Source organism: Marmota marmota, unplaced genomic scaffold (assembly GCF_001458135.2).
Source record: "Marmota marmota marmota unplaced genomic scaffold, marMar, whole genome shotgun sequence".
In the NCBI taxonomy this organism is placed as follows: Eukaryota; Metazoa; Chordata; class Mammalia; order Rodentia; family Sciuridae; genus Marmota; species Marmota marmota.
In genome coordinates this window covers 14,868,928-14,888,616 of record NW_025999961.1, presented here as the reverse complement: position 1 = coordinate 14,888,616, position 19,689 = coordinate 14,868,928, and the positions used below count along the sequence as shown (strand labels likewise).

The following is a 19,689-nucleotide window of genomic DNA, read 5'->3' as shown; positions in this document are numbered from 1 at the left end:
ACAGAACACTTAAAAATTTCAGAATTTGTTCATATCATGTTTGGCAGAAAACTGAAATGAGATCTGAATTTGAAATGGAATACACTACAATTAAATCTATAGTTCTTTTTCTGTACTCATTTGAAGCTCTAATGTATGAAAGAATAAAAAAAGTATAACTATTTTTTAAAAGAAGCTACAATTAACATCATCATAGAAAATGAAGACTCATTTAAATATGACTCATCTAAATATAAGAGCAGAGCAAGCAGAAAAAAAAGAGAACTACCAAGAAAATTATTATCATGAAAATAGGATAAAATATTAAAAGATACAAAATTAAATATAAGACAATGAGCCATTACATCCAGAGCACCAAACAAACAAACAAACAAACAAACAAAACAGCAACAAAATAAAGAATACCAGGAAATCTCCCAGAAGTGAAGGTTCTGAGGCTGCATATTTAAAGAAGCCCTCAAATATCTAGTCCTAAGAATTAGGAAATTCTCATCCTTGGCTCATTAGTATGAAATTTTGTAACTCTGAGGGTAAGAAAAAAACTTGAATATCATCCAACACAAACCATTTCACATACACATGAAAGAGTGGTGCAATCATATTTGTCTCTTCAGCTGAGTTGTATGCCAGAATATGATAGAAGAATACTTAAAATAATGAGGAAGGAACGATTACAACAAGAACTGAGTATCCGGACAAGCTGCTGTAGTTGGGGAGGCAAAAATAGATATTTTCAAGCAGGGGGTGATTTATACAATGATCCGTTGTACAGTCATACTCTTTGGAAGAATACTGAGACTGTTTACTGATTTTTTTTATCACCTCGTTTTTATTTCTAGTCACAGTTTAACCACCTCACATATAATACCTACGCAATTACATCTGTTATTAGTAATTCTTAGTTTTATACAATAGCTATTGAAAATTTTGCAAAGATTTCTATAGGGAATAGTGAATATCTTTTAATCTTTCCTCTCGATGATTTATTTTTCCTCTTTGCCTCAAGATCTGGGCTCTAGCTATTTTTGTACTATTTTCTGTCTCTTCCTATGCACACCTAAAGAACTTCTGCATCTGTATTTAAAGAATGGCTCCTTTCTGTGATAGAAGTGGAAAATTTTAATGTATGATCAATCAACTACATACTACAAAGATTTCTGTGATTTATGACTTAAAGATCTCTATGAGTCTCAAGATTTTTTTGTAATCCACAAATGATTTAATGGACTTGTGATTATAACTAGAATTTAATAGCCAATAAATTTCAGAGGAAGCTTACAAAACATTAGGGTGCAACAAATTAAGTTTACCACAGTGACTAGAACATTGAGAGATGAAGAAGGAACTTGCCCCCTTGGACATTACTAGCCAGAGACAGAATTTGGTACAAAAGCAATTTTAGATTATTTCTAGTGTATCAATCACAGAGTTTCACTGCTAGATGTTGATAAATATTCTTTGAATAAAATCAAAGGTAGTATATTTAAAAATTTATAAGTAACATACTTACTTATATATAATATGTACATGTATATTTCCATAAAGATACATATGCAAGACAATAAAATTATAGTTTAATTATAGTTAATAGTCAATATTTACCCATATAAATATAAATTCTTAATAATTTTATATTGCTTAATGCTTGAATGAAGTTTTGTAATTGTTAATATAAATTTTAAAAAAAATTGACTGGGTTTCTAGTTCAGTGGGAGAGTGCTTGCCTGCTACATGTGAGGTACTGGGTTCTATATTCAGCAGCACATAAAAATAATTTAAAAATAAAGGTATTGTGTCCATCTACAACTAAAAAATATTTAAAAATAAAAATATTGATATATTAGATCTATTTTTTATCATAGCATAAAAAGTATTCTGTAACACTTCTAATTAGTTAATACTAACAGATCTCTTTCCCCATATCGATTTTTCTAGTTTCCCATTGTAATGAAGATTATTTCCTTCACTTTCTTTTCACATAATTGGGTGGTTGGCTATTACAAATCAAATGCTTTTTTGGTTAAAAAAAAAGTTTGCTGTGAATATCTGTATTGTTGTTATATGCCAAATCCCTATGCTGAAATTCTATCTCCTAATTTGTCTTTGTGACTTCATTCAAAGATAGGGACTTAGAAGAGATGAGTAAGGTAAAAAAGAGGTTACATGATTAAGACCTAATCTAATATTCAGCAGGTTCTTTTAAAAAAATAAATAAAAACATAAACACAGAGTGAAGACCATGTAAAAACACAGAACAAAGGATTTATCCTAAAGCAAAGAGAAAGGCCTCAGAAGAAACCAACCCTCCAGAACTGTAAGGAAAAGCACCTCTTGTTAAGCATTTCAATCTTTGATATTTTGTTAGAGTAGCCCTACCACACAAATAGTGTTGAAAATGTAAAAGAGATAGATGTCCTAAAAATAAAAGTTTATTAATATGATAAAAATAAGATCCACAAGTTTCATACTTTTGCTTAGTATTTTAATCACATGTTTTCACATAGTCTACCCCTCCCAATTTTCTTCATGTCACATGGCTTCTGTTGAATGTAGATCCAATGACATTCCTTTATAAAATGTCAAATGCAATAATTTCTGACAATAATAATCATTTCAAAAGGGAATGATATTGCACATTAACCTTCTTCAGGAGGTTTTTCTTCATAACAGAGCGAATCATGTTGTGTGGGCAAATCTAGAAATTATCTTAATTTTTCTCTTGGGAAAGATGATGATATTATAAGCTTCCAAAAAAAAGTATGTAAATATTTCCCAAAGTGTACTATATTAGAAAGTATTATACTACATGAATATTGTAATGTAGTTCTCAGGAATGAGACTGAAGTAAAAACTGGGTGATCAGTAGAGGAAAGCAAGTTCGTCAGTCATTCCTAAGGAGAAAAGGAAACTATGCAACTGGTAGAAAGAGGAAAGAGATGGGAAATGCAGATTTGAAGGATCCCATTGCCATAGCATCAATAATAGATAATTTTAAAATAAGCATTTGTGTGTGCATATGGCTGAGTATAATTTACCGGTTATTCATATTTCCACGTGATTTTCCCATATGTGAATTCTTGGTTTTATGATCTTGTAAATGTTAAATATATTCATAGATATTTTAAAACTATAGTTAGATATTGATCTTAGATTTCAGATGGAACTATAACAACTTTAATTCTCTAATTATACATAGTGTTAATCTTTCAGAAGACACATTTATAGGTTTAATACTGAGAAATATACAACTTTAGTTAATATCTGTTATGTGTATTTCTAAATAGTATACAATCCAGTTGAAATTAACATGAGTGAAGTTTACTAATATGCTCATTAAATTGAATATTTCTTAGAAACTTGTATCAAATTGAAAATCTATTTACAGGGAGGTTGTAAAGGATGATGAATCTGAGGATTGTTGTTTGTGAGATAGCAAAGAGGTAACTCTGAGCTGCAGTATTAGAATGGCATTCACAAAGTACATGTTAGTAAGTGCATCAGCTGCCTGATTTTGCATTTGTGTCCCTTTTAAGATTTAGTCATTGGATTTAACATTCTGAAGTCCCTGACTTATTTGTTCAATAACATAAAAATATTTGGAGATTTGTTGTACATCTAGCCTATGTTATTTGATATGTATTTTTTTTCATTGACCAACAAAGAATCACTAGATTGTAAGAAAATCCAAGAAACTGTAATGAATTGCTCTTTCTCTATTTAAATTAATAACTGTTGTTCCCTTTGAAAATATTCATAGAAATATAAGCTGGTATTTTATCTACAACTGAGAGTTTAAATGATTTCGTGACTTTTTAAAACCAATTTCCACACACCACTACAGTATAAAACAAAACCGATATTTATTTTAATGTGGAATTTGAGCCCTGAGGCCTCTCTTTATAAAGAGGGATTTTTCCATTTCTTTTTTAAAATTTTATTTTTTTGGAAAAAAAGTAATATTTTAATTAACATTCTTTAATATGAACTTATGTTACGATCAGACATTACTTTTCAAATTCATGGGTTACATATTTAATTTGATATTATCACATTTATTTCAATTTTCTGAAAGGGTAGGAAAAGCAAATATGTCTTGGCATACAGTTTTAAAAAGAAACACCTTTGAATTATAAGAAGATGGAGTTCAGAGTTTCCTTTTTGTCTCAAAAGGAATGAGAAGAGTCAGCAGGGTGCTATTGTTCCTTGAAGATGTCTTTGTTTATTCCTCTTTATCACTGAATCCTGCAACCACATCACAGCAGAGTGTAGGGTACACCACTTTAAATGATAAGAGTTTCAATAGGCACTTTAGTGGAATTAAGAAAAATCTAACACTCTTCCACCGTGATGCCACATAGCTATCTTCGTTGTAGGTTGTCATGTCAGTAAATCGTATTTAATAGGCCTGAGCTTGTCTCAGCGTGTTTCTGAAATAACAAAACAAAACAAAGCAAGTACATATTATAGGATTTATCTTGTGTCGACAGAATAAACCAAAACTGACAGTATGATAAATATAGCCACTTGCTAGAAACCAGATCGTCAAAAGAATCCTGCATTATAAAGCCTGTGTGTGTGCGCGCGCATTGATGTCTACTTGTGTTGCTCCTGTTAAAAAATCTCTCCTCCTCTGCACCTAGCCTCCGCCTCTCCCTAAGTGACTTTGTCGGGGTTGTAGCTCTCTTCTTCACCGAACATGTCAGCAAGGACCTTGAAGCGTGGTCCCCAGTCCGCCAGGTAGTCGTAGTCCTGGTCAGCATCAGTGGCCAGCGAGTCAATGGAGCTGAGCGACCCGGCTAGCGACCCTGCGCCCTCGTAGGCGAAGGTGGCCAGCGAGTCGTAGGGCGGGGCGGCGGGGTCCAGGTCGTGCTCCTGCAGCCTCTGATGGATGAAGTCCCTGATGTCCGTGCTGTCTTCCACTGGGGGCCTCTGGCGGGGCAGGCAAAGAGAGTCTGGCTTGATATCCCTGCGGATTTTGTTCTCTTCCACTGCTGTCGGGTTTCTCAGAGCCCCGATGTCGAAGGCCTGCGTGTCCTCCTCCCCGCCTCCTTCGTCGTCATAGTGAATAACGTTGTCTCTTATATCTTCCTTGGAGGTCATCAGGGTGTCCTTCTTCCTCTGCCTGCGCAATGCGACGTACAGCACAACTATGGCTGAGAGGAGACAAATTGCAATTGGGGAAAAGAAGACAGATGAGTCATTTATCATTCCAAGAAAGTTAAAACTGATCAAGGCATGCTGTTTCCAGTCTTAGATTAAAAACACTACAATCAATAGGAGCACGTATGTGTTTATGTTTTTCTCATTGTCTGAAGTCAACTTTATTTGGAAATGATAACAAGAAACCACAGAACATTTATTCAAAATATCATTTTGTCCTTATATTTCCGTATTTTAGACAAAAATGCCGGGGTGGGGGTGGGGGGTGTTCTAACCATACAGAGTTGTAAGAATTGATACAAAAAAGGGGGGGCTGGGGATGTGGCTCAAGCGGTAGCGCGCTGGCCTGGCATGCGTGCGCCCCGGTTGGATACTCAGCACCACATACAAGCAAAGATGTTGTGTCCCCCAAGAACTAAAAAATAAATATTTAAAAAAATTCTCTCTCTCTCTCACTCTCTCTTAAAAAAAAAAAATTCTTAAATATCATCATAATCTGCAAGATATAAATATCATTGTTAATTTCCAAATTGTAGTATTCTCATTTGGAAATTTGAAATTTGTGTTTTTAATAAAATAACTATTTTTTGAGATAATCAATTAAAAATAATTAGGGGAGCAAAATCCTTTTGATTTACATTGGAAGAGTCTGGAAGACTCTTGTCATAAAACTAGAGAGTAGAGAAGACTACATCATGATGAAACTTGGTTATTTCTCTTTCTTCAAAATTAGAGTCAGAGCATTGGAAGAAGGGAGGGAACCTAGGGAGGACTGCTGTACAATGGGATTTTGAGAGAAGTTTAGCAGTTCTGCACTTTCCCTATGACTTAGGGAATCCCAAAACCTAAGAGACTGTTGTTTGATTGCCTGGGGAGTACGTGAGAGACCGAAAGTCTCATGGAGAATTCCTGCATGCAAACTGGTTTAGGATTCATCATGGCAGTAAAGCAAACTATTTTAGACTTGCCTGAAGGCCACCTAAAAGAAAATCAAGTACCACTGAATTCTTGTGCTTCCCATCAACTCACAAAGGAAATGAAAATGGCAGACCTAGTGAAGTCTGTGATTGGTTACAGAAGTCGAAGTATAGTGGATATTTAAGCAGACACCATGGAAAGATGAAGAGTGCCAATATTCACTACTCTGTACCAGTGAATTCACAGTCTCTAGAATAGCATAGGTATTTTGCAGGCATTAGAAAGCATGGAATGAACGAGTGCATGATAGATTTCAGGGCTTTGTAATGATGAGCAGACATGTTACTTGCTACTCTGTTTCAAGGTAGCAATACAAATAGACCAATACACTCCCAATGTGCCTAATCATTTTAATCAATTAAAAATAATTAGGGGAGCAAAATCCTTTTGTCTTACATTGGAAGAGTCTGGAAGACTCTTGTCATAGAACTAGAGAGTAGAGAAGAATATATCACAATGAAACTCGGTTATTTCTCCCCAGGCAATCAAACAAGTCTCTTAGATTTTGGGATTCACTAAGTCACAGGGAAAGTGCAGAGCTGCTAAATTGCTATGGAATTACTCTGGTATTCCAATAGTCACAAGACAAATGAACAGAATGACAAAGGAACACTTGATTTGAACTTAAACCTAATTGATCATGTTCAATTCCAGATGTTAGAATTTTTTTGAATGTGCTCTTTTAAGTTTTATATCAACAGCATAAATAATAATACACATGTAAATTGGACTACAACTTTATCCTTCAAGACAGCATGAACATCTGACTCAAGGCATGTTCCCACAAGGTATCATGGAATTCCTTACTCCATGTTCTACCTCCTATAAGTGGTTTAACAGTTTTGCTTTCTATCCTATAGTTACTGGAAAGTGTTCATCTTTTTCAGAATATTTTTTCCTGAATGGAAAATATGCATATACAAACTTATCCCACAGTGCCCAGCAGTGTATCTGTTGTAATTTGATTTTAAAGAAGTGATGCAAAATTGAAATCTCTCTGTACTAGTGTGAATATGGCAATAAATTAGAAAGTGAAATAGAAAAGCTGAACAGTTGATGGGAGAGGCAAAGCCCTGAAGTTGGTTGACATTCACTATCACAGAGATGGTGAACACATTTTACTTCAGTCCTTTTCCTTTGTACTGTGCCTAGATATTTTAGTCAGTTTTGTTCAGAGTAGGAATAGTTAAAATTTTGATGTGAGGGTATATGGGGTAATTGGAAGAAGAATTGCTTCTGAAAGGCAGTTTTAACCGAAGGAAATAAAATTTGGGGATTCCTTTATATTCTATTTCTTTACTGCCCTTTTCTTTCTTTTCTTCTCTTTTCAGAATTTGAGAGCTTTTGTTCACCTAGTACATTTCTAAAAAGACTATAGGATCTTTTATTCGATTGCAGTAATTACTAGAATATAAAATGAATTGAGAAATTGTTGCCAAAAAATAGATATTTTTAGAGAAAATCTCATTTTGCAAAGGCCACAAACTTGAAAATCCAGTTTTATATTTTAAATGATGTGATTTATGAGGGATTAAATAAAAAATATATCTCATAAAATATTGTAATATAGATAAATTATAACAAGAAGTGACAGCTCAGTGAACAAAAATCTATTTACATGGTAAACTGAGGGGGAGACCATGAGCTCTAGAAAGAGAAAGAGAGAGACAGAGACAGAGACAGAGACATAGGAGTGTGAGAGAGAGAACTTGATCAATGTTGAAACTAACCTAAAAGTATAACAATGCATAGTAGGATTGCAATTAAAGCTCCAGTGCTCAATCCGACAGGCAGAAAAATTGCTTCCACATTACACGACAGGATAGTACCGTCAGAGTCACACCTACAAACTCGAATAGTCATTGTGTTTGTACTGCTCTGGACAGGGTAGCTGCTGTCTTCTATTACAACAGGGAGGAAATACAACTCTTGCTGTCTGCGGCTGTATCCATTTCTTCTGGTTTCAATTCCAGCTGTGTTGTCTACAAAACAGGACATTCAGATAACATGGCTACTGTGAGTTTAACTTCAATTTTTTAAGTTGGTATCCACTAAGTATAAGAAGATCTTCTTGAATTGGTAAAATGCACCCTTATATTAGTTATGTCATATATCATCATGAAAGCTGCCAGAAAAATAATCCTTATAGAAGGAGGAAACACTAATCTTGTCTGCTGCGAGAATTAGGTTTTGTATTTGGAAAAAAATACAGAATGTTTTATAAGAAAAGGAGTCGTTGGGTTACTCTTTTTTTTTTCTTACATGAAAATGTCATTGAGGAAAAGAATATTTCCACACATATTAGCAAAACAAAAAAAATAAAGCATTAATCTGTTGAATATCTTACATAAGAATCTATTTTTTAAAATTAATTAAAAATCTATTGACGGAGGCTATGGTTGTAGTTCAGTGGTGGAGTTCTTGCTTGCCTAGCATGTGAGGCATTGGGTTCTATTTTCAGCACCATATAAAAATTAATTAATTAATTAATTAAAGGTATTGTGTCCATCTACAACTAATTATTTTTAAAAAAATCTATTGACTCTTTCAGATTAAAACTTGTGATTTTTCCTGTGTTTTGTATGGATCATTTATACATAAACAAATAAACATGTTTATATATGGACCCCTCATATCCACACATTCCATAGCCATGGATTGAAAATTTGAGAAAACAAGCAATGGAAAAAAATTTCCATTGCTATACATAAAGAGTACAATTGACTATTTATTTTTGTATCATTTACATTGTGTTAGGTATAATAAGTAATGTAGAGATGATTTGAAGTTTTCAGAAGGCTGTGCACAGATTATGTGAAAATACTATGACATGCTTTATAAGGAATTTGTATTTCTGAAAAATTTGGACTCTGTGGGTGTTAGAGTTCTGGAATTAATCCTTAACATACCAACAGACAACTGCAGGTAAGAGTGTGTGTGTGTGTGTGTGTGTGTGTATGCATGTGTAGGTATTTAAATGCTTTCACTCTTATACATCAGATAAAATAAGAGAGATGGAAAAATACATTCCAATTATAAATATAAAAATACATAAAAATTTGTGAAGATCATGAACTATTACCACTTTAATGTAATTACAAAGGAAAATCATTTTAACTTGAATAAAATTAATAGTAGTGATATTTGTAGAAATAAAAGACACCAAAATTCCATTTCATATAAATTTAATTAATGTTTCAATTGAAAATATTATTTTGCATTCATTTGCTCTTTTCTTATATATTTCTATACATGAAAGCAGAAATTTTAGTTTATTTGAAAACTCTCCATTATTATTTCCAATAAAGAAACTCCCCCCAAATGTTTTATTTTTACAAATAGATTGACATGTAGTTTATTATTTATCAATATATTAACATTCATAATTCCCACTTGAAAATAGATTTTAAAAATTAGAAAAAATATATTACTCAATAAAATATAAGTCTGTTAAAAATGTTATCATTTCCATTATGTTACATTGTACTGTTTGTAGATACTCAATGGGGCCATCAGAAGTTACTGAAAAACGAAGCACCTTGATGAGCAAAGTATAAATGTGATAAGACCAGGGTTTGTTTTAGTAAGATTACTTTGTTATTATTACAGACATAATACTTTAAAATTAAGAAACAAAACTTAAAAATGCCAGATGTCTACTAGAATACTCCCAATTAGATTTACGTGTCAAATGATTGTGGGGACAATAAGGATAGAAAAATGGAGACTAGTCAAAGCAATGCTAAAATCTTCAGTACTTGATGTTTTTCTACATGAATCTGAGGAAAAGGAACAAAGATTAAGTGCTGTAACCTGAGTGAAAATAATTAATAGGTTTATTTGTTTGTGTAGCAGTACTGGGGATTGAACTCAGGAATGTTCTACCACCCAGCTACTTCCCCAGCCTTTTATGTTTTTATTTTGACACAGGGTCTCGCTAGTTTGCAGAGCCTCAAACTTGTGATCTTTCTGTCTCATCCTCTTGAATAATTGGAATTAGAGAAATGCACTACAGTGTCTAGAATCTTTCGGGATTTTTAAAATATTTATTTTCAGTTTATTATTTTTTGAAAATAGATTGCAAGAAAATTTTACATTGTCAAAGTGAGACAAAAAAGGTACAGTAAACCTCATTTCCCCTCTTAAAACATTTTCTGTACCCTAAAAAGTGTACAAATATAGCTTGCAGTAAAGCAGAGCAATAATTGACATTAAATTCTGTAGCAGTTATATGTGCAGTCTATAAGCAAACACTGATTCTGAGACAGAGGGTCTGGTCCATATTGTCATGATTATCTTGGTCTTCCAACAAAGACAGATTAGGGGGGTATAGCAAATACTCAGGGTGAGTAAGTGATGTGTGCGTCAATCCTATGATCTAGAAATCTGATTTGTCTGCATTATATTCATGAATTAAACCAAGGGCATCCTGCATTGGGCTCTATGAATTCTTTCTCCATCCTCTTGTCTTCATCTTCACAGCCAGTCTCACCCGATAATGCAAAGGTGCCAGGACTAGTCTTTTCTCCCTTTCATGTCTTTTCCATATTACATAAGACTGATCTTCCCAAAATGAAAATCTGAACATGTTATACTGTTGCATAAACTTCTCAAAGACTTATAAAATTACTCTATTTGAATTACTACACCTTTAGCTTATTTATAAATAGTGTGAACATAATGACCTGATTTATTTTGAACAGCTCAATTTTATATGTGTTGCTGTAACTGAAAACTATAAATATTGTCTATTTCTGTTCTCAGAAGTGTTACCATTTTCATGATAAAACATGTGGTTGCTTTATTTATAAAATCCTTCAACTTTGGGGTGCTGTTTCATGTACAGCTATTCTTCAGACCCCAGCATTGAGTCATTCTCACTCAACTTTCTCTGGTGACAAAACATGGGGACTCCAATTTCTTTCTCTAATTATTTAAAGCAAACCCAGTTTTCTCAAAACATCCTTGGGTGTCTACCAATAATCACCATCATTATCATCCCATTATAATTTAAGTACTTAGTTCTAGAAAGAGAATTTATTAAAACTTTAGTTTCTCACTACCCAATATTATAAAAAAATGGCATTTTAATTCTTATTTTTTAGCATATAGAAATTTTGAAGCCAGGAGCAGTGTGGCACATGCCTGTAATCCCAGTGGCTCAGGAGGCTGAGACAGGGGGATAACAAGTTCAAAGCCAGCCCCAGCAAAGGCGAGGCTCAAAACAACACAGTAAGAACCTGTATCTAAATAAAATATAAAATAATGCTGGGGATGTGGCTCAGTGGTCGAGTGCCCCTGAAGTTTAAACTCCAGTGGTCACTTTATTTATAAAATCCAAAAAAAAAAAATTTTAAGAGATAAAAATGTCAAAACAAAAAAAACAAAAACAAACAAAAAGCCAAAAAGCAAAACTATAATTTGCAATCTTAATAGAGAACACATAAACCTTAATATAGACAGTTTCCAAATTCGTGGTTAAATATTTTTAGTCTATATGTTGTATGAAAGCATACCCATAGTATGAAATTGTTACCTTTTTCATTTTTAGTATGATATTTAAAAATTGCATGATATATTCCAAACTTTATTCTAAAATAGACAATCTGTTAGATGATTTTGACCAACTGCAGATTAACAAACTGTTCTAAACACATTTGAGATAGGATATGCTAATCCCTGATGTTTAGTAGGGTAGGTATATGATATGCATTGTCAATTTAGTATATTTTCAACTTTATGATGAGTTTATGGAGACATAATCCTATCATACATTGAGAAGCATCTGAAATCCAGTATTCTTTATGTTTTTTTGTAGTGGATATAATAATAGTGTCACATGCAATAGTAATAGCAGAAGTAGTAGCAGTGCTGGCCATAATAGTAGTAGAAAGTAGGTGTAAACATGGTATATGAGGGGATAACTAAAATTATAGTGGCAGTAATATAACTATTATGTTTCATACTTTGTATACATGAATTTAATACAAGTACAGTGAAGTTCTCATCGTTTAGTATTATTTTCTGAGAGTCAACCATTTTGGTATGGCCTGGGAATCATTCTAATTACAATATCTACAGTAGTAACCTGTGCTATACTGAGTGTTATTAAAATAAGACAGGTACTATAGAGTTACCTATTTGTATGTACAAGAAATATGCATGGGAGCCAAAGGATATATTTGATAGGGACAACTTTCAATTTGTCTGGTAGCTTTTTGCATGCATGGCTCATTAAAAGACATTCCTTTGTATGGTGGAAATACATTGGCCTTCTAGATAGATCCATATATAAATATTTAACTTATTACTATTTAGACAATGTTGGATTTCTCATATGTGGATTTTTTTATTTTACAAAATTGAATGCTTTTAAGAAAAGTATTGATTCCTCTATATGTGCCCTTTGAAAAAGCTACTTGAAAAAGGTAAATCTTTAAGTGTTTATACTTACTTCTGAAGTCACGGACTGTAAAATTTGGTTTGATGGTAGCCTCAGGGGATAATCTAAAGGAGAACTGCTGCCCAGCAGGTGAAAGATCTCGATCTGCAGCACTGACTATCTGAATTATCTGTAACAAAGTTAAGATTAAACTTGAAGTCAATCAGTTTTGAAAGGAACTTTACATAACAGGTTTATAAATCCATTTAATGAAGCATGCTACAGAAATTATACTTTTTGAATTTATTTCAACAGGCCAATTACTCACACATAATTTTTATTAACAATTTTCTACATGTTTACAGGTTTTAATAGCAGGCTCAATTATAGGACACAGGTTAATTCTAAATCAATATATGTGAAACTGAAAAGCTTAACAACATTGAAAATTCTCACTAATAAGCAAAATGAAATTAAAATGTACTTGTTTGCATTTTAAATTAGATGAATTGAATGCTTTCCAGCCTAAACATGAAGCTGCTTACTGGAAACAAAATATTTGATTATCTAAAAGTGCTAGAAATAGCAAAATTTTAGAACTGTTGTTTGTTAGAATGAGTTTTATTTTCATGTATAAAACAGTGGGAAACAAAGAAAGAATGTGTATATTGTTTCTGTTGTTAGGTTAATTTTCCCTCATTGATTAGGAACAAAAATATGTTTTTATAGATTTCCATAATAAGCATTGCAATCCCTATTTCAAAAATGTTCTTCACTGTCACCAAAAGTAGCATATAGTCTAGTTAAATTCCTGATATTTCAGTAAGATGCTGTTAAATTTGAAAACAATCAAAAAGTAATTTCTCAGAGCCAAACTATAACATTCATAATTCACTATATAGATAAGCAAGTTACAATGGCTTTAAGTGATTAGACAGGCAGCTCAGTGGTAGAGTGCTTACTTAGCATGCACAAGAATATGGATTCCATTCCACCAAAAACAAAACAAAACAAAACAAAACAAAATCAGAATGGCTTTCAGGCACTTTTGAATCAACATATCCAATAGCTGTGTGCAGACAGACTAATTTCAGGAAGCATGTATGGGAAAAGACAAAGGATGTGTGCTGATCAGAGGATCATGCTTTTGAACTAAATTTCAATCTGGCAGAGGAAGACGTTATATTAAATTATGGTAACCTGCAATAATTGTGTAAAATATTCATCATGTGACTGATGCTATTAAACTGATGCTTTTAATTTTTTTTTTTATTTCTGGTTTTTATTCCTGGTTAAATCCAGTCTCCTGACTACAATTTACCTTCCCATATATTTGGGCACACAGAGAGATACCTAAATGATGGATAGATGAATAACAACTGTTATTGGCATTTATGTATCAGTGCAGCATTAGTAACAAAATTAGGAATTTTGGATTCTGGATTCAAAATTTTAATTTCTTATCATAGCGCAAATTCTTTGCACAGAATTTATTTTCCCTGTATAATTGTCATGAATGAGACTTTTATAATTTATCATTAGATGATAGAATATAATAATTTAGAAAGAATCTTGATACAGACCCTGAAAAATTAACTTTTTTTGACTCAGACCAATGTACTCCAATCATAGAATTTCACCCCTAAAAGTTCTGTACATTACTAAGGAACCAATACTTGATTGTCAATTTTTATTTTGTTTTCTTAATGCTGTTAGCAAGTGCCACTATTAAATTAAAAATATTTAACAACAAAATATCAAGAACATATTTTTGAAGAAAGAAAATGGTCTTAGGACAGCATATAGAAACTATTAAAGACATTCATTTATCTGGAAACGTTATTTGGAAAGCACTGCCCTGAAGAAAATAACTCTCACATAAATTTTCACGGGCTTACATAAGACCAACTTATTCCCTACTATTTCTCTTCTTTTTCTAAAAGTATACACACACACACACACACACACATGTATACATACATGTATTTTATCTATATCTATATCTATATCTATATATATATATATATATATATATATATTCAATAATAATCCAGAAGAGAAAGCTATTTGCTATGCATGGTTTGTATGCCAGGGGCACTATAGTTGGGTCCCAAAAACAGAAAATGGCAATATATCACACACCCTGCAAACTCAAGGGACATTTCAGCACTGTGCTTTGAACATAAGTATTGAGGAGTAGGACACAAAAACCCAACAGATATTTTTTGGTATAGAGTTCCCAAGAACACAACAGATTTTTCACTATTTTGTCCACAAATAAGAAAATCTGGTTGATCTCTAGTAACATGGACTTGTACCAGTAGTTCAAATCTTTTACTTTATTAGACAAATATAGCAAAATAGAGCTCTGTTCCCAGAGGCTAATTTCATTTGGAGCATTATAAGATTTTGATTAGTCTGATATTATTAATATTCCTAAGTATCCAGAAGACAAAAATGGCTTTTTTATATACTTTGGCACAGTGGAGCTCCTCAAAAGTGAAAATTGCTAATGTGTAGAAGTTTTGTAAACTTCTTTTAATTTTCCAATTATCCAAATTAGTTAATTAATTTATGCTCAAATATTTATGTAGCATCTACTTTTAAAAACATTGGAGCAGAACAAGCGAAACAGACATCCATGAATATTATGGATGCTTTCAAGGTGATAAGGTTTAATCCATTCTGTGACTATTATAAATTAATGATGCAGATTTCTTATTTGCGGTAACATGATGAAAATATGAGGTCATGTAATTCATTTAGTGATTTCTTCACATCATCTGTGAATGATTGGGACAACACAGTCAATCTAGAAGTCTCCATGCTTATGAAAATGTAACTTTACTCACCAAAATGGTGTCTGCTTGACACATACAATTACTGAACACTTGAAATGTTACTAGAGTGAACATGGGCTCTAAATTTTATTTAAACTTCATATAATAGTTATATTGATAGTACATATCACTGGTGCACAGCTTTTGGACAAATAATATACTAAGAAGTATTACATGCACAAATTGAAAGACAGTAAATTTTAAAGCGTGCCCTTTAAAAATATTGTTTCAAATGTAAAATTTATTTCAAGAATTAAAACTCATTCAATTTACCTAAGTGGTTATGTTACTTACAAGTGATTGAAGTTTACATCAATATATCACCATAGAGTGTTTGCTCACAGTCAAGTTCTTTAGATAAGCCACAGTAAGAGAGTACAAAAATGGCAGAATGCATAATCCAAAGAACTTGCTAGGAAATCAAAACTTTATTCCCTATGGGATTATTTTCACATCCATTTATTCACCATCATCCACACAAGTTTAATATCTCTTATGATTTATTTTATGAGGACTTGTTCTGAAATATGAGCATATGCACATGTATATTTGTCTGGACTTAGAGTTGAAAATATACACATATGATGCATCTTTAAACATGTTTTTTTTTTTTTTTTGGCGGGGGGCGGTGGGTTCTGGGATTGAACCCGGGGTTTCTTTACCAATGAGTTACATTTCACTTCTCTATTTTTGAAATAGGGTTTCACTAAATTTCTGAGGCTGACCTCAAACTTGTTATCTTCATTTCTCAGCCTCACAAGTCAATGAAATTACAAGTGTATACCACCAATATTTTTATACACTCTTGATTTACACTATTGTTAAGATACCTGTCCTGGTTTTGCATTTTCACAGACGGCTGTCTCATACGGCACAGATATTTCTGGAGGAAATTCATTGACATCTAAGACATTAATTAGTATGTTGACTTTGCTGGTTAATAATGGGTTACCTGTTGAAACATAAAAACATAAATTATGATTAAAATTGTTTTAGTTATTCTTTCTTCAATAAAGAACATCAGTGCAACACTGATGCTTAGGTGTCAGAACACAAACAAGGCATGTTACCAGAGTTCATCCCTGAAACTCACCATTAGGTAAGACGAAACACTTAGCTGGCATTTTATACGTTTAGGGCATTTCTGGTGGGATGACTTAACTATCTTACCAGGGTTAGTTCACAAGAGTAATCTTTGCCATTAGCAATATTTTTTATTAGATTAAAAAAATATAGCTTTCTAAGTTTTACAAATGTAGTAAAAATTTTACTATCTGCCATGTTTTACATCTTAAATGACCCTTTTGAAATTAATCCAGTCAGAAGTTTCTTCCTGAATAAAAGAATGATAAGTATCAAGAAGAAAGAGAGATTGCTTTACAAAAGTTATAATTAAGAAAATAGACTTAAGGGAGTAAAATCAAGGAACATTATAGAGAGCTAGGATATCTTGAAATTATTTGTTGATTATATGAAAGAAAAGAATAAGCAAACTTTTGTTAGAGAATAGATTCTTTCTACAGTATCAAAATAAATCTCAACTGAAAAGGCATCTGTTAAAATCCCATCACAGGGTTTGGGTTCAACCTAATAACTTACCCTTTGCTACCTGTCATTTGCTGAAGGATGCTATAAATAATTTACTACAAAACATAAAAATATTACTTACAAAACATAAAAGTATTATGTTATAAATAATTAGTTTGATAAATTATTTATAACATAATGCTTTAATATTTTGTAAGTTTAGCTTACAACATACAAAATTTATCTTTAAGGTTTTACAGATGAATCAGTTGTCTCAAATTTTTAAAGGCCTACCCAGATCACACAGCTAGAAGAATGGGGAGTTACAAATGCAAGCCCAGGAGTATGAAACTGAAAGACATATATATTCTACCATACATTTTGTCTTGATTCTTCTGTAGAAGAAGTTAAGTTCTTCTACAGTGTTATTGAATATTCAAAATATTCTTATACACCTCTATCTGGAAAGCTTTAAAGAAATGAGTACACAAATATTTTTGAATGACTGATTGTCACAAGACTATAAAATTCAGTAGAAAAAAAAATTAAAAATGTTGAACGTTAATATAAGAAATATCTACACATTGCCATATGTCACTGCAAAATCTACTCTTGTGTACCAGTATGGACAGAGAATATATGAAATGAGGATATTTGGTGTAATTATGAAAGATATGTTATTAATCTTGGAGAATGATTGTGAAAATACATATGATGTAGACATTGATATTGGTGAAAGCATATTAACTTATTTGATAAAAAAGCTTTGGCTTAGTTTTCAAAAGTTATTGAACCTTTCTTATTCAGTTATTTCACTGAGTTTCCCCATGTAAAACACATGATATCAATAAGTCCTACCTCATAGATTTGTTGTATTAAATAAGATGATGTTTTACATAACTTTCAATGTTTTGGTGAAATTCTTATTTTTTTTTATTACCAGTTATATTCTGTGGAGATTAGCTAGATACAGTTTTTTTTTGTTTGTACTTATATTTATGTAGTGCAGAATAGGGATAAAAGTCAGTAAATTTGCTAAACTTGGTTTAAATTTCTAAAGAAACTGCATATCAACAATAAAAATAAAACAAATGTCTAATACTTTAAAAAGTTAACAATGAATCAACAACATTCTAAAACACATTATACAGATTAACTCATTTATGGTTCATGGCAACTATTATATAGACACTATCATCAACCCTATTATGCATATGGAACTCTTAAAAAATTAGCGAGTTATGACTTTTCCAAAAACCCAAAAGTGAAGGTAAAAATGCTGACTTGGAATCAGATGTTCTGGCTCCTTAGTGCTTCTCAATTCTATTATATATTATTATTTTTAAAAAGCACACTGATAATTATACAGCCCCTTAAAATAGATAAATAGTTTATATTATGTCTTAGATTTTGCTGTTAAGAGGAATAACAACCTGTTCAACATCTGGATAATGGGAAACAGTCTACTTCCTATTTTACATGGTAAGGTGGGTTCAAGTCCAGAGCCCACATGAAGAGGAGAATTTCTTTTCCACTTTTTTCTAGGGTAGGAGTTTTATTTCATTAGGTTAGAGTGAGAGGGAATTTCTTCAAGAGGAGACAAGTCTTATCCCTCAATTGTATTTATCTTAACAATCTACTTTTATAATATATCAAAAGGTTATCAAAATGAATTTAGGCCTACATTCATCCATCAAAAATTCTGGGTATTTTTTGAATTATTTAATTATTGCCCTAAAATATCATTTTAGTTGATGTTTTCTATGAGTAAATTGTCACAAAAAACATCAATACTGTAATAACTTATTATTAATAGTGTTTCTCCAGGGGATTCTTTAAGCGTTTTAACTAAGACAAATCTTTGTTGTGTGAAACAATTCTGTGCACTGCAGGACACCTAGATTTCCTGAAATTAAATGTCAGAAGCCAGCATTGCAACAACCATAAAATAAATGTTCAATCAAGGATAGAGGAAAAACAATAACAACAGCATGTTCATATTGCTGAAAATGAGTAATGGGTTTATGGATTTAATTATGTTATTCTTTTCTCTATTACATACATTTTTAATTTTTTCATAATTAAGGGTTTAAATATAATATACTGAATTCCTTAGTGCCAGCTAGGTTGGAGAAAAAATCTCTGTTTGAGAACTACTGCAGTCTAATAAGTCTTGAACTTTTTGCCATAGTATAAAATTTATAAAAGTAATGCAGCATTCTTTCATTTAGGTATATAATTTACTAAAGTGTGTTGAAAAAGTAATGACTTATTTTCTTTCTGAGCCATTTAATCTATATTTCAGAGAGCAATAATGGAATTTCATTTAACTTTGATTCAGCAAGAGTATAATGACCAAATATTTGACAACAAAATTATACAGGGTTTAGTTATTATTTAATACTTAAAAAACAAAATCAATTATTGGCTTAATAAACATTAAACAACTGATGTCACACATAATTGTGATGTTCCTAATAGACCATTTAAATTTCCATTATCATTAGTCTACTTTGTTTATATTTTAATAATCTGTTAATTAATAATTTGTGGTCCATTTATGATAACCAAGATATAATTCTGGTCAGGTGCAGGGTGCACATCTGGCCGCTTTGAAGGCTGAGGCAGGAGGCTCAAACCAGCCTCAGCAATAGCAAGGCACTAAGCAACTCAATGAGACCCTGTCTCTAAATAAAATACAAAATAGGGCTGGGGATGTGGCTCAGTGGTTGAGTGCCCCTGAGTTCAATCCCTGGTACCAAAAAAAAAAAAAAAAAAAAAAAAAAAAAAAAAAAAAAAAAA

The 19,689-nt window shown here is 32.1% G+C and overlaps 1 protein-coding gene across 4 annotated transcripts in view; it reads right to left on the bottom strand.

The window, feature by feature from the left end:
* Nucleotides 1-1,607: 1,607 nt before the first annotated feature.
* Nucleotides 1,608-19,689, bottom strand: part of Cdh12 (cadherin 12) — a 939,940-nt gene continuing 921,858 nt past the window's right edge. For all 4 annotated transcript variants that reach the window (XM_048802957.1, XM_015496396.2, XM_048802958.1 and 1 more), the window contains 4 exons: nt 16,191-16,312; nt 12,593-12,710; nt 7,869-8,120; nt 1,608-5,153 (listed from right to left, as the gene is read on the bottom strand). In XM_048802957.1, the coding sequence (XP_048658914.1) occupies nt 4,654-5,153; nt 7,869-8,120; nt 12,593-12,710; nt 16,191-16,312 (992 nt within the window). In that variant the 3' untranslated portion in view covers nt 1,608-4,653. The remainder of the gene's footprint in view (nt 5,154-7,868; nt 8,121-12,592; nt 12,711-16,190; nt 16,313-19,689) is intronic.